At 41.1% G+C, this 16,223-nt stretch overlaps 1 protein-coding gene across 6 annotated transcripts in view; it reads right to left on the reverse strand.

Moving 5' to 3' along the window:
- Nucleotides 1-16,223, reverse strand: part of LOC133411750 (sickle tail protein homolog) — a 60,020-nt gene that overhangs the window by 29,861 nt on the left and 13,936 nt on the right. For all 6 annotated transcript variants that reach the window (XM_061694417.1, XM_061694415.1, XM_061694418.1 and 3 more), the window contains 3 exons: nt 10,908-11,076; nt 5,196-5,394; nt 4,261-4,354 (listed from right to left, as the gene is read on the reverse strand). In XM_061694417.1, coding sequence (XP_061550401.1) covers nt 4,261-4,354; nt 5,196-5,394; nt 10,908-11,076 — 462 coding nt within the window. The remainder of the gene's footprint in view (nt 1-4,260; nt 4,355-5,195; nt 5,395-10,907; nt 11,077-16,223) is intronic.

A 16,223-nucleotide genomic window follows, 5' to 3' on the forward strand; every position in this document is an offset into this window, starting at 1 on the left:
ACTGATGAAACGTGGACACCGGGCATTTTTGGAGCAATCTCATATTCTTTTGAGTTTCATTTGAACTACAAGTGTGGTTAGAAAAAGTGCCAAATGGCTGAAATGACATCACATGAAATTAACCAACTCTTACGACTGTACATATCACAGCTCAAAAACCTGATTCTTGTGTCGGCCTTCTCTCTTCCCTCCTTTTGCAGCCTTTCGACTATCACAATCAAACGTAGCAAAAATTGAATGGTTTTAGATGGGTACGAACTGGAATTGTATTTAAAATGTGAAAAATCAGTTTTTCTGCATATCACGACCAGCGGAAAGTTTTGCTTTCCAAGCCCAGTGCCTCAATGTTGCGACAGATACTGTGGTACTCAAATAAATGATTTCATGATGTAAGCATGGCCATGTCTAATGCGATTCATCTCCCTTTGCTCCATTAATCTTATTAACAGGCGTTCAAACGACACTGGTACAAATGTAACACAAGTGCACGTTATAATTGAGTAAATTTCATTCGGCACATGCTCATTCCCATTCTTTTCAACATTAACTGAAAAGACGGGGGCTATAACGCTGGAAAAAAAACATCTGAAAAATTGGTTGCATAATTATTGGGTTCAATTTTGTGTCACTGTCAAAGTCCGTATAATGTCTCTCGCTCTCTCGACCAAAGGACGCTTAATAGCATTTCATGGAGAAATAAAAATATGTTTACAGCGGTGCATTGAGATACCCGACATGAGTTTTTCGTGATACGAGCCGTTATTCTGCCAATTGTTTGTTTTTTACTTGTGAGCGCAAAGCTAAGACAAGAGTGACAGTCAACTCAAATCAACTCACTTCACAATATGCAGCACTTTGGCAGATGGTCGACAATTCTTCAAAAAAGAGCCTTCAAGCTATTTAATGCTACTCCCAGTTGAAGTTTACTGTCAAACTAAACAGAAACCTTCATTACATGTTGTGTATTTAAAACTAAACTAAACAACTTTGCCTTAAGAATGGAAATCACCATTGGCAAGCCAACAATTAGCATCAATAGTCACAGTGTACAAATAGGTGGTGAGTCAAATTGGCATTTAAGTCCACCAAAAGAAACAAATGCTGAATCACACATTTCTCAAGTCAAAGAATAACATACGGCTTACATCGACAGGCACAAAACCAAAATACTGGTAACAGCACAGCGAGAGATCCTGGTTAAAGTAAGCTGTGGGTGCTGTGGTACATACACCCTGCAACAGGAGGGGCTGGTTCGTATCAGCGCACGGGCGCATGTCGTCGTCGTGTCCCTGGGCAAGACGCTGAACCGACATCGCCGATGAATGAATGTTTGGTCGTGGTCGGAGGGGCCGTCGGCACTGAAGCCAAGCTTCACACTTACCGCCACTAGGGTGAGACTGTGGAATGAATGAAGAATGTGTGCAATTGTGAAGTGCTATATAAGTGCATTTGTATGAAAGCAAGATGTTTTAAACATTCGTTTTTCACAATGCGTCAGCGTAGTCTCTTTTGTGGTGCAAAAATCTGCAATCCCAAAAAGACTGCGACCGGGACTTAACCGGGGTGCTTCAGCTAGATAGTTTTCCAATAATCAAATGGGATTTCGTACTTGTTACTGTCAATATGAATAGTGAATCAGGATTAGAGGGCGAGTCCAAGCCCCAGTTATATCCCCTGAGCAACGGAGAGTTGAACACAAACGGTGGCACAACGCATGTAGACATACAATATCACAGTACTCAGAGGCATATTTTTTTTAATCCTCTGCAAAGAACTGCTAATATTATTGCAGCTAATTGAGCCACTGAGAGGAGGGATGACTCTTACTCATCTGGGTCTACGGTTAGGGTTTACCCTACCCAAAACCCATGTCAGGAAGATGAATCTCAGATTCAGGAGGCGCAGTGGGGGTTTTGTCCTGGCCATGGACCAGTGAACGAGCTCTACACCCTCAGCAGTGTCTTGGAGGGTTCATGGGAAGCAGAGTCTGGGGACTCTGAGGTGGACTCTCCTATCTCTGGGATCGAAGCTGCCAAGGTGGTTCCAAAAACACCTCAGTGGCAGGGCCTGAGGGCTGGATGAGATGATGAGCCCAGATTTCCTTCAGTCTCTGGATGTTTTCGGGCAGTTTGGCAAAGAGCGGATGGCGAGGCCCTGGGCGACGAGACAGAGGGCGGCTCCCCGCGATCCACCGGAGCTGCGTCCTTGAAACACGCTTGGATGTACAGCGCTGTTTGGAGCAGGAAGGGAAGGCGGATATCTTCGCTAGTGATGTAGATAAGCTCGGGAAATTCCAATTACGTGAATTCAGGCTTCTCGGCAGAAAAACGCCTGCGACCCGGGAATGCATGCACAATTTTAATTCATATTTCACGTTTACTGAGGCACCACAGAGCCAATATTACATCACGAATTCTACAAAAAGTTGGTTTGGTAAAATATGGCACCTTTAAGTTAGATACAAATGTATGAATACTACAAAGCAAAGACGAAATATATTTGGCGAACAATACCATGATAGAGCCACGATATGACAATATTGACTATGACTCTATGACATATTGGGGGGGATCAAGGGAAAACAATCATGGTGTACAGTGACTAATTGGAATACAGGTAAGACCTGATATTTTCAATGATTCCATTTCAATGGGGACAGCTAGGAATGAAAAACAATGTTTAAGGACCATGGGAATTTATTGTCTAACTCACCATGCATTCTCTGTGACGCCTATCATATAAACGAAGGAATAGATGATCTTCCATTAAACTAATGAGGTTGATACAAATAATGATGATGGTATACTTTATATGCAAGCAGCAGAGATAAACAGAATATACAGAATAGTTGGGGAAACTGACGAGGCTGCTTTCTTCCAATATCTTATCTGTCAGACGAGTTGGCGTCGAAAGGCTTGGAACCCACAGCTCCAAAGAATTCGACCCCCAAACTGACAGAAATCTCAGTAATCCCAAACACTGGCTCCAAAGTGATAGTGTATAATTGAGCATTTTGTAAACATGTATAATTCAGCAGCCCTGAGGGTAGGAAACATGAACAAAAAGTAGCTCGTCCTTTCAGAGATGTGTGTGAGGCTCAATGTTCCAACTTTCATTGACCCCAGTTTCCTTTCATGATGAAATATGGACTCACTAATGGGAACACTTGATGTTGTGTTCATGTTCACACTAGCTGATCCAATTTTCTTTGGTCGGTAACCATGCCTCAGCCAACCAGTGATGTACAAGTAAGGCATTTGCCCATAGAGTAGGTTAGGGTTTATATTTCAACAACCGGCCTTATAGGATTTCCTTTTTCTAAAACAATGTACAAATGTGCACAATCAAAAATAACTTTAAACTGGTGTAATGTTTTAAGAAATCTGTGGGCCTTATTTTATGCATGCAAAAAGACTTTGATTGCTATTTCCAATAGCATCATTGTGGCTAACCCTTTTCGTGTGAAAACCCCAGCACAACAATTCTCAAAGTGGCCACTTCAAGTGGACCTTTTCAGTGCAGAAGTTGGAAGTTGGTCTAATGGGGTTAGTGCCAATGGCATGGGTAACTTACACATCTGTGAAGCCACCATTAATGCTGAAAGGTACATACAGGTTTTGGAGAAACATATGCTGCCATCCAAGCGACGTCTTTTTCCTGCTTATTGCAGCAAGACAATGCCAAACCACAGTCTGCACGTGTTAGGCATGCAGTCAGTCAAAATGACCGTGATGCAGAGGTGGGACCAAGTCATTGCTTTGCAAGTCACAATTAAGTGAAAGTTACTGAAGTCATTGTTCAGACTGTCATTAATCAGGTTAGTTATGCCTGTTTGAAATATTGTGACAAAGTTGAGAATGAAGGTAAAGGAAAGAATTAAGTAAAATGATTCAAAAACCAGGCGGCAACTGGTTAGCACATCTGCCTCACAGTTCTGAGGACCGGGGTTCAAATCCTGGCCCCGTCGGTGTGGAGTTTGCATGTTCTCCCTGTGCCTGCATGGGTTTTCTCCAGGTACTCCGGTTTCCTCCCACATCCCAAAAACATGCGTGGTAGGTTAAGTGACGACTCTAAATTGCCCGTAGGTGTGAATGTGAGTGCAATTGGCCTCTCGCCCGAAGATAGCTGGGATAGGCTCCGGCATGCCCGTGACACTTGTGAGGATAAGCGGTACAGAAAATGGATGGATGGATGGATTGAACACTTTTGAAACAGAAAAGGATGTGAACGAAAAGATGGAGCCCGTATGGAGTGACTCACCCTTCCTTCTGTGTTGGTAGGCCTAGTGTGGCAGTTGAACACATGTGATGGATCTTTATGATAAACCTTCAGACAGGAGTGGGATGTAATATTTCTGAAAGTAGATAACACATGCTGTGACATGCCTGTGTGAAGTCAAGGATGTCAGGTCGAAGTTTACAGAGTTGAATTAGTGCAGCAGCTGCTGATTCAAAGCTTGTTTTGTCTGACAAAGAAACGAAACAAAACCGAAAAACACTCCATCATACACGGAGATGTCACACAGACGTAGTCAGATGTTTTTCAAACTCGCCTTGATGATAATGTCATGAACAAACTTTCTCAAATGATTGAGGTGGTCCAAAATTCCCCCAAATTAGAGAAAAGACAAGAGGACATTTTGTGGGACAAATGTTTCAATCATTTTTAGCATATCCGCCTCACAGTTCTGAGGTTCGGTGTTCAAATCCCGGCCCCGCCTGTGTGGAGTTTGCATCCTCTCCCCGTGCCTGGCGTGGCTTTTCTCTGGGTACTCCGGTTTCCTCCCACATTCCAAAAACATGCATGGTTGATTTCAGATTCTAAATTGTCCGTAGGTGTGAATGTGAGTGCAAATGGTTGTTTGTCTATTTGTGCCCTGTGATCGGCTGGCGACCAGTTCATGGTATCCCCTGCATCTCGCCCGAAGTCAGCTATAGGCGATAGGCGCCGGCACAGCCGTGACCCGAGTGAAGATAAAGGGTACATGGATGGATGGATGGGTATTTTAGCATCCTCCCACACTACAAAAATATGTACAGTATGTTAGTTAATGTGTTAATGTGTTATTTAAATACGATAGGCTTGTGAGTTTTAGCTCACTTGAGTCCTCAATGAGGACAAGGCACGTGGTATAGAAAATGCAGGGATAGAGTTGCAACTGTAAATACACTCACGCGAGATCCTGATCCCCTCACCTGATGTCTTCCAGGTCAAAGTAAACATTGCGACCTGTGTCTTTGATGTAAATGGCCATGTTGGGAGATTGAAGCTTCTTCATGGTGAGCTGCTGAGGAAAAGCAGTAACAAAGAGAGCCCGCAGAGTATCCTCACTGCTGATTTCTGCAGGCATCCGGATCTGCTTTGTCTCGTCTCCAAACTGGAGATACAGCACACCTGGACATGACACTAAGAGGGTCATATTCTGCTTATATACTTGAAGAAGCATAAATATTGTTACAGTGAAACCTCGGTGCAAAAAAAGGCCCCTGTTCACAAACAAATCCCTTTACAAATAACACTTTTGGACAAATATTGCTTCAGTTTCCATATTCTTTTTTATTGAATTGCTTATTCTGAAGACCTTTAAACATTTTGCGTTGCAGGAAAAGGGGATCTAGTTCCCTTCCCAGGACTGTGTGCCCATCAGTCACTGCTGGTGCAAGTAACAGAGTAAAATATTTGCGCGTGGGGCAGAGCGTGTTTTTATTAATTGAATTTAATTTGAATTAATAATTTTTGTTGTTATTCATTCAGATTGGATTCTTTCTATCGTCATTTACTTTTACGGGAAACAAATGCTCCGGTTCGCAAACCTTTTGGTGAAGGAACAAGGTTCATTAGATTCCACTGTATTATTATTATTTATTATGATGTAACACATCACACAACAACTATCGTCATAGTTTTATATCAAATGTGAGGGTTTTATCGTGTTTTTTTGGGTTGTACAAGGAAAAGGAGAAGTCCTCAATAATGTGGACGTCTGTCATATCCAATATGGCTCCAGTGCTATTCATAGATGATTTTACCTAGAGCTTGTACAACCCCAATTCCAATGAAGTTGTGACGTTGTGCTAAACATAAATAAAAACAGAATACAATGATTTGCAAATCATGTTCAACCTATATTTAATTGAATACACTACATAAACAGGACATTTAATGTTCAAACTGATTAACTTTATTGTTTTTAGCAAATAATCATTAACTTAGAATTTTATGGCTGTAACACGTTCCAAAACAGCTGGGACAGGGTCATGTTTACCACTGTGTTACATCAGCTTTTCTTTGAACAACATTCAATAAACGTTTGGGAACTGAGGACACTCATTGTTGAAGCTCTGTAGGTGGAATTCTTTCCCGTTCTTGCTCGATGTACAGTTTCAGCTGTTCAAAAGCCCGTGGTCTCCGTTGTCGTATTTTACGCTTCATAATGCGCCACACATTTTCAAATGGGAGACAGGTCTGGACTGCAGGCAGGCCAGTCGAGTACCCGCACGCTTTTACGACGAAGCCACGCTGTTGTAACATATGCAGAATGTGGTTTGGCATTTTCTTGCTGAAATAAGCAGGGGCGTCCATGAAAAAGACATTGCTTGGATGGCAGCATATGTTTCTCCAAAACCTGTATGTACCTTTCAGCATTAATGGTGCCTTCACAGATATGTAAGTTACCCATGCCATTGGCACTAACAATACCCCATACCATCACAGATGCTGGCTTTTGAACTTTGCGTCCATATAAAGTCCGGATGGTTCTTTTCCTCTTTGGCCCGGAGGGCACGGCGTCCAAAATTTCCAAAAACAATTTGAAATGTGGACTCGTCGGACCAGAGAACACTTTTCCACTTTGCATCAGTCCGTCTTAGATGAGCTCGGGCCCAGAGAAGCCGGCGGCGTTTCTGGGTGTTGTGTAGAAATGGCTTTTGCTTTGCATAGTAGAGTTTCAAGTTGCACTTCCGGATGTAGCGCCGAACTGTATTGACTGACATTGGTTTTCTGAAGTGTTCCTGAGCCCATGCGGTAATATCCTTTACACATCGATGTCGGTTTTTGATGCAGTGCCGCCTGAGGGATGGATGGTCACGGGTATTCAATGTGGGTTTTCGGCCTTGCCGCTTACATGCAGTGATTTCTCCAGATTCTCTGAACCTTTTGATGATCTTATGGACCGTAGATGATGAAATCCATAAATTCCTTGCAATTGTACGTTGAGGAACTTTGTCCTTAAACTGTTGGACTATTTTCTCACGCACTTGTTCACAAAGAGGTGAACGTCGCCCCATCTTTGCTTGTGAATGACTGAGCAATTCAGGGAAGCTCCTTTTCTAGCCAATCATGGCACCCACCTGTTCCCAATGAGCCTGTTCACCTGTGGGATGTTCCAAACAGGTGTTTGATGAGCATTCCTCAACTTTCTCCGTCTTTTTTGCCACCTGTCCCAACTTTTTTGGAACGTGTTGCAGCCATACAATTCTTAAGTTCATGATTATTTGCTAAAAACAATAAAATATATTAGTTGGAACATGAAATATCTTGTCTTTGTAGTGTATTCAATTAAATACAGGTTGAACATGATTTGCAACAAAATACAATTTAAAAGGCACTGTGGTAGTGTTGTAAACACCAAAATACAAGTATATTACATCTTAGAAAGAAACTAACTAACTAAAGTTGCAATAGTATCATATTGAACGGTTTTATTGATCAGTACTATTGTCACTCGTGTATTATAAATCTGCTAAATCATAAAAAGAAACAGATAAAAAGTAACTCTTGTCATACATCTTATCACACAACACGGAATAAATCCTGAATATAAACATGTGGTAAACTTCAAAAGTCTTGCGCAACCTCTAAATATTGATTAATATTGATCAAATGTTTCCCTTTTTTTTATTTATTCCAACATATAGATAAGGTGAGAACATAAACCTTTAAAAGTAAAAAAATAAGTATTATTATTAATCATTATTAATCAGTTTATTTGAAAGGGGACAATGCAATTTCATAAAACACATGAAATACACATGGTTAAAAAAGCCAGAATTAGCCAGAAGGCTAGTTTTCATCTGTAGTCCCCTGGCCATGATGTAAAAAAGCAGTAAAATACATCTACAAGACAATATAATATAAAACCGGATACATAAAGACTTACTATTAAGAGAGAATAAAACCACAAATCATTTGATCATAACAAAAAAAAAAAAAAAAAAAATGTTTTTTTAATAAAAATAAAAACAATAAAAACATCATAACATACTCGTCTTTTAGTGTTGGCAGCTATAGGTGTTAACGAACCACATTTTCAGTTTTTTTGTGAAGGCCTTGTATGTTGTAAGCAGTTTAACCTCCTTCCACTCACCAGCGCTCCTCACTGACCAGGCTGACTTAGTGAAAGTGCTCCTGCGCAGAGGAACAAGACAGTCACCTCTGACAGAGCCTCGAGTGACACGCTCAGAGCGGTTTCTTTGGCTGATGAACTCAGCCAGAGGAGCTGGAGCCAAATCATGCAGTACTTTATAAATCAAATTTAAATCTGCAAATATGTGAAGACTGTCCCACTTTAAAAGACTGTATTTTTTTTAAATTGCACAGTGATGATAGTGCCTTGGTTTTTTATCCATCACTTTAATTGCTTGTTTGTACAAAACTTCCAATGGTTTTTTTGCATTCTGACCAGCCTGGGACCAACTGGTTATGCAATAGTTAAAGTGACTAAGAATCATTGAATATAAGTACATTTTTGCGGCTTCAGTTGACATTTCATTTCGAATTACACGAAAATTTGCGAGGTTTAATTTGATATTTTTACACAATTTGTCAATATGGGCTTTAAAGGAAAGCTGTGAATCTATTATTAACCCAAGATATTTGTATTGGCTGACAATTTGCATTTTTTCTCCATTAACACGTATGTCGGGGTCAGGTGATACTCTATTTGTTTTAGTGAAATACATGCCTACAGTTTTAGAAACGTTTAGCTGTAGACAGCACTCCTGCAACCAAGTTGTGACACAGGACATTGTATTAGTGAGTTTAGCAGCAACAGTATCTTTGGAGCGACCATGAACAAAGAAAACCGTGTCGTCTGCATACATTAAGCACTCTGCTTCAGAACAAACAGTGGGCAAATCGTTGATATAAAGACTAAATAAAAGGGGGCCTAATATTGATCCTTGAGGGACTCCAGAGGTTAGCCTAAGAGACTCTGATCTGTAGTTGTTAACTGATACAGATTGTGTTCGGTCATGCAGATATGATTCAATCCAGCTCACAGCTTTGCGAGAGAAGTTAAATTTTGAGAGCTTGGTAAGAAGAACAGAGTGATTTACTGTATCGAAAGCTTTCCTGAGGTCCAAGAACACCGCCCCTACAACTCCACCCTTGTCGAGAGAAGATTTTATTTTCTCAATGAAGAGGCATGTAGCCATTTCAGTGGAATGCTTGGATCTGAAACCAAACTGCATGGCGTGGAGAGAGGGGGAGCTGCTGTTTAAATAATGGACAATCTGCTCTGACACCCATTTTTCTGCAACTTTGGAAATGGCCGGAAGAATGCTTATAGGTCGGTAGTTATTCAGACAAGTTGAGTCACCGGATTTAAAGACGGGGGTAACAATAGCAGATTTCCAGGCCTTTGGAAAGTGACCAGATGAAATTGAAAGATTAATGATTGAGGCAATAGGAGTAGCAAGAGTTGAACCTAGATCTTTGAGCATGTTCGTGTCCATTCCAAAAATATCCTTTGCCTTAGATGGTTTGAGTGAATGAATTAAATCGATAACTTTGGTCTCAGTAATATTTGTAATAGTAAAGAACTGCGTTACAGACAATGCAGGGTATTCCTTCCTTTGTTTTACTGCAAACTTAGAAGAGATTTCTGACACAGATTCAATGAAGTCGTTGTTAAAAGCATCAGCCGTCACTTGAGGTTCCGTCAGGATGTTTCCATTTAATTTAATTTGCATTAGTTTTGTTTTGTTATTTTGTGTATTACCCAATAGTTTTTTAATATAATTCCAGGTTATTTTTGAATTTCCCTTCGCACTATTCAAAGCAGTAATGAAAAAGTCAGCTTTAGATTTTCTTATTTCTTTCACTACCCTATTTCTCAGTGAAATAAAGTGGTGTCTATTGTATCCTGATTTGACCGACAATTTCAAGGAATGATCGCGTTCTTTCATCAGTTTCAGAATAAATGTGTTTAACCAAGGAAGGCCATTCTTTCTAGCTTTTAGTTTAATTATCCGTGTAAATTGTATAATACATTTTTGTATTTTGTTGGCAAATTTTGAACAATCCTCATCTAAATTTTTACCAGCAAGTAATACATCCCAGTTTACTTCTTGGATAGAATCTTGGAAATTTTGTTGTTCATGTTTTGGTATCCTATTGGATTCAGTGGTGGCCAAGGGTTTGAAGCGCTTTTTATTTAATTTTCTTGTGACCATTATAAAATTGTGATCAGACAATCCTGTGAGCATATTGTATGGCTTCAAGATCCTTTCTGGCCTATTAGTAAAAGCTAGATCAATCTGAGTTCGGGTGGAGTTTGTAATTCTCGTAGGGCCATTAATTACCTGAGTCATATCCATATCATCCATGACCCTTTTCAATTGTTTCCTAACTTTGTTAACTTCCCAATTAACATTTAGGTCACCCATTATTATCACCTCTTTTGCAAGATTGAGTTGTTTCAGTAAAATTTCCAGCTTTTCATAAAAAGCGGCATTTGATGAGGGAGGCCTATAAATAACTATAAGAATAAAAGACATTTGCTGTGACAAAGAAACAGTTAGTCCAAGAAATTCTAATCACCCTAACATGTACTGATGCGTTCAGTGTTAATTCCATTTTCACTGTTGCCCCATAAATCATTCTTATTTCAATGTGTATTGACTTACCAACTGGCTCTTTCGCCTGACTACTCGACCGTCCAATCGGTAGACTTGATCGGGCTTTACAACCCCTTGAGAAAGGAACTGTCAGAGTCAGCGACTCTCCGTCAGACATGTTCTCTGCAGCAAACACACCTTCACAGGTGGTGCTTTCAGGAGGTCGAGAGCTCCTCAACTAGATGAAACACAAAAGTACAAATTGGTGATCGGTGAAAAATCGCAGTCGGAAGGTTCTGGTAGATTGAATCTGTATAAAGGGGTCACCTATGGGGAGCGATTTGTGTCAAAAAGGATTTACACAAATGTATCCGCAATTTACACGTGTTTCAAATCCACAAATATATCTGCGATTCACACCTGTTTTTTAATGTGTGTGCCATTTATCATGACTTATCATTATCATATTAAATTGCGCTTTGAAGGTGCATTTGTGGATCTGCAGGCACGCGCATTTTAGACAAACGTAACGCAGTTTTCAAGAATATTCACACGGGTGGGAAGAAGGCCCTTCCCTCCATCCGCTAGGCGACAGTGTTGCTATCTCCTTTGATGACTTGACTGCAAGTCATTATTATGGACATCCAACAGTTCAGCATGATTTCAAAACAATTATTCTGAAATACTTTTGATTTTGTAATGCCAGATTTGTATGAACATGGTTTAGTCACAGGCGGGGCCGGGGATTGAACCCCGGTCCTCAGAACTGTGAGGCAGACGCTCCAACTGCCCGCAGGAGTGAATGTGTGTGCGAATGTTTTTGTTTTTTTGTACGTGGCATGCGATTGGCTGGCGACCGTTTCAGGGTGTACCCCGCCTCCCGCCCCCCAGCAGGTTGGATGGTGAACGTTGGTGGACAGCCATTTTCAGGTATTTCCAGAGATGCTCAATTGGGTTTAAGTCAGGGCTCTGGCTGGGCCATTCAAAAACAGTCACGGAGTTGTTCTGAAGCCACTCCTTCGGTATTTTAGTTGTGTGCTTAGGGTCATTGTCTTTTTTGAAGGTGACCCTTCGGCCCAGTCTGAGGTCCAGAACACTCTGGAGAAGGTTTTCGTCCAGGATATCCCTGTACTTGGCCGCATTCATCTGTCCTTCGATTGCAACTGGTCTCCCTGTCCCTGCAGCTGAAAAACACCCCCACAGCCTGATGCTGCCACCACCATGCTTCACTGTTGGGACTATATTGGACAAGTGATGAGCAGTGCCTGGTTTTATCCACACATGCCACTTAGAATTAAGGCCAACAATTTCTATCTTGGTCTCATCAGACCAGTGAATCGTATTTCTCACCATCTTGGAGTCCTTCAGGTATTTTTTTTTTTTTAGCAAACTCCATGCGGGCTTTCATGTGTCTTGCACTAAGGAGAGGCTTCCGTCGGGCATCTCTGCCGTAAAGCCCCGACTGGTGGAGGGCTGCGGTGATGGATGACTTTCTAGAACTTTCTCCCATCTCCTGACTGCACCTCTGGAGCTCAGCCACAGTGATCTTTGGGTTCTTCTTTACCTCTTTCACCAAGGATCTTCTCCTCCAATTCGTCAGTTTGGCCAGACGGCCAGCTCTAGGAAAGGTTCTGGTCGCCCCAAACGTCTTCCATTTCAGGATTATGGAGGCCACGGTGCTCTTAGGAACCTTAAGTGCAGCAGCATTTGCTTTTTAACCTTGGCCAGATCTGTGCCTTGCCACAATTCTGTCTCTGAGCTCTTCAGGCAGTTCCTTTGACCTCATGATTCTCATTTGCTCTGACATGCACTGTGAGCTGTAAGGTCTTCTATAGACAGGGGTGTGGCTTTCCTAATCAAGTCCAATCAGTATAATCAAACAAAGCTGGACTCCGATGAAGTTGTAGAACCATCTTAAGGATGAGGATCAGAAGAAATGCACAGCACCCGAGTTAAATATATGAGTGTTACAGCAAAGGGTCTGAATATGGCTGTGTGCTATTTCAGTTTTTCTTTTTTAACAAATCAGCAACAATTTCAACAATTCAGTTTTTTTCTGTCAACATGGGGTGCTGTGTGTACATTAATGAGGAAACAAATGAACTTAAATGATTTTAACAACTGGCTGCAATGTAACAAAGGAGTCTGAAAACTTTCCGTACCCACCGTATGCCAATTTACTGTGGATATTGACTATTTTTGGTGGAGTGGGTGAAGAATTTTGGTGAAAATTTCCATGACTGTCACAAGCCAATGGAAACAGCAGCTGCTGGCGAGTGAATGATACGGCCCTTGTTATCGGTTCAGTTTTTTTTTTCGGTAAGTGTGACATAATTATTTGCCCCAATATTGGACCGATAGTTATTGTGCATCCCTATTGGTCACCTTTGCATTACGGGCTGTGATGTGGCTAAACCTATATCGTAGAACTTTTAAAGTTGTGCTTAACGTCAGATGTTAGATTCTTAAAAGAGGTTGGAAGAGGTCAGCCCGAGTTGGCATTATTGCTCCTGCACACCTAAGCCTAAATTGGGCGAGTAGAATAATTAAAGCTATTATTCCTCCCATCTGGCACTTTGAATAACAGAAATAAACACAACGACTCCAAATAAGTCAGGAAATTTGCAATAATGCTTTGTTGTATTATGAAGTGATGGCAGACAAAAACATGTTCGGGCTCAAATGGGTGCGTGAGTTTGCGTCAGCAGAGGACAAGGGAGGGAGTGCATATCCTTGCCAAGCTCTATATGGAAAAAGTGGCCCAGTGTGTGCGACTGCACCCTTAGTTTAAAAAAATGCACACTGAAACTGAGCGGGTATTTCCAGAGCAGCTTAGTCGTGATGTGCCTTCAGTCTTGCCCTTCCATCTCTCAGCGCAAGGCCCACCTCCCACCTTGAGAACAGCTGACTCAGGTTACACCTTCCGAAAGGTAACATATAGTAACATTCTCCAGCACACGTCACACAACAAATGCAAGATGTGCATACATTTTCGCATTAGACCTGCAAATGCGATGCTATTAATTAAAAACCTGCCAAGACATTTTTGAATCAAATGCAAGACAGCTGTCACATATGATTACTCAAACAATTGTGATTGCATGTTTGGGCTTCAAGCCCAGGGTGCCGTGTTTAATTTGCTTCATAAAGTGAGTTGTGCTGGTACTTATAACCGTTCGAGCAAATGTCTTCTCAAAGCCCAAAATATGAGGAAAGGACTGCGTCAGGTAAAAGTTAACTGAACAAAAAATGTGTGCGATAAAGTCCGTTTTTTTCTTAACATTTACTTACCTTAAGGGCAACTGGGAACAGATTCTGATTTGCAATGCCGACCTGGCTGCACGCGGCAGAGTAAAACAGCGCAAAATGAGAGCAAATACAAATGCATACACTATACAACAAGTTGTACAGTCTAATATATAGGGCTGTCATAATTAACACAGTAATCATGAGTTCATGCATATTCCCTTTAACACCACAATCTTTTTTCAATGTGGGATTAATGCACACCCTGAATTGGCCCACACCATATTTTGGTAGTTCCGGTACTTTGTTCTTTTTCAGGACATTCCAAATTGTTGTCTTGGCTATGCCCAATGTGCGTGCAATAGCTCTGATTGATTTCCCCCCTCACCTTCAAAATGATTTGCTTTTCTCCCACAGACAGCTCTCTGGTCTTCACGATTGCTTAACAGCAAATGCAGTTTTCACAGGTGAAACCCAAAGCCAAAAACAAGCACTATCTAATGCTTAAGCAATCAATCTGAAAGGCAACACCTGAGCAACTAGAAATACCCATCAGTCACATGTCAGTCACATGTTCCAATACCAATACTTTTGATCACTTGAAAAGTGGGTGCGATCAAACAAAAGGTGTTCCGTCCTGAGTCGTTTTAACACATCTAGATGTAAATACCATGAAATAAAAGCTGGAATTCTGAACTTTTGTCTCATATTCATCTTTTGATCTGAAACCCAAATGTCTTCAGAATACAACAAAAACAAAGGAATTGACTTTGCTGTTCCAATACCAAAAAATGAAATAAATAAAACAAATAAAACGTATACCTTAACTCGCCCAGCAGCCGGGACAGCATTATGTATATTGCTGTCATTGTCAGTTGTCACAGGTACAGTATAGTTACAGGTGCATCCCAATAAAGTAGAATAGTGTCAAAAGATTAATTTAGTTTGGTGAAAGAGTGAAATGTTTCATAATTTGTTTTCAAAAATATGCAGGGATCTCTTTTAATGTGTGTCCCAGGTCCCAGACGCACAACAATCATCAGGGATGGATAAAGCATGCACCACAACATTGCTTACCTACATATGTGTGCAAGGCTCGAATTAAGCAGTCTCGTGTCGCAGTTGATGACACATGCACTAAACTACACACCTGCTGCACAAGAAAAACGAGAAGGGAGTCACTACACAGAGGACAACCTACACTTACAGTACAACAACACAACAAAAACAAAAACCAACAGGTGACTAAAGCACACAGACAGGTATTATTATGGGGAAACACACACACACACACACACACAAACGTCTAAAAAAAAAAAAAACCCGTCTCACATTACAATTGGCATCTAATAACGACATGTATAACATGCCGCTTGGCATGCCAGGAAGTCTGTGTCCACTTCTCCTGGTGCTACAGTAAGCACTGCAACTAATGCATGTTGCAGTTCAATATTCTAGTGGTTTAGTGCGTTTTGTTCGAAACCCCAGCTCCAAGTTAACATCCGCCTGGCAAGAAGCAATCGGAACCCAAAAACTATTACTACAAACTATAAAGCAAATTGTGATGGTCAAAAACTGTTGTTGGCCAACCTCATGAATTATGAGAGCAGCGTGTCAGACCGGGCGTTAATGTCGGCTTGAGTAGATCGCATGCTTCTAGCTAACATTAGTTAACCTTACGAAAACACAAAATCAAGCGAGCCCGCAACAGTAGGTCATTATAACAAATTGTATTTATATGGGCCTACGGTGTTGCTGAAATAATGCGTATTCCGCTCCGCTGCTCTTTGTTGCCTTTAAAAATGGGAATATGTGATGCATGTCTAGCTTCATCTAACTTGAAGTTGTAGTCCTTGGTCAAGCTTTAAAATATAACGAGAGAACACGTGTGTGCGTGGACGCATCCACATTTTTCAAACTGTGCCCCTCCGACAAAACCCCTTGCCCCAGTTGGCTTACTATTGAGGGGTTGTCACTTCTGACACTTGCAAACTGTTTACAACTACCCCATCATCAGTGGTTGAAGAGTTCAAAGTTCAGTGTAGACGGCGCAAAAATGAATAAATAAATCGACAAATAATCCATGATCGATTCATCAACAACTATTTTAATAATCAATCATTTAGAGGCATCGCTTAA

The sequence above is a fragment of the Phycodurus eques genome, chromosome 13 (genome assembly GCF_024500275.1).
Source record: "Phycodurus eques isolate BA_2022a chromosome 13, UOR_Pequ_1.1, whole genome shotgun sequence".
In the NCBI taxonomy this organism is placed as follows: Eukaryota; Metazoa; Chordata; class Actinopteri; order Syngnathiformes; family Syngnathidae; genus Phycodurus; species Phycodurus eques.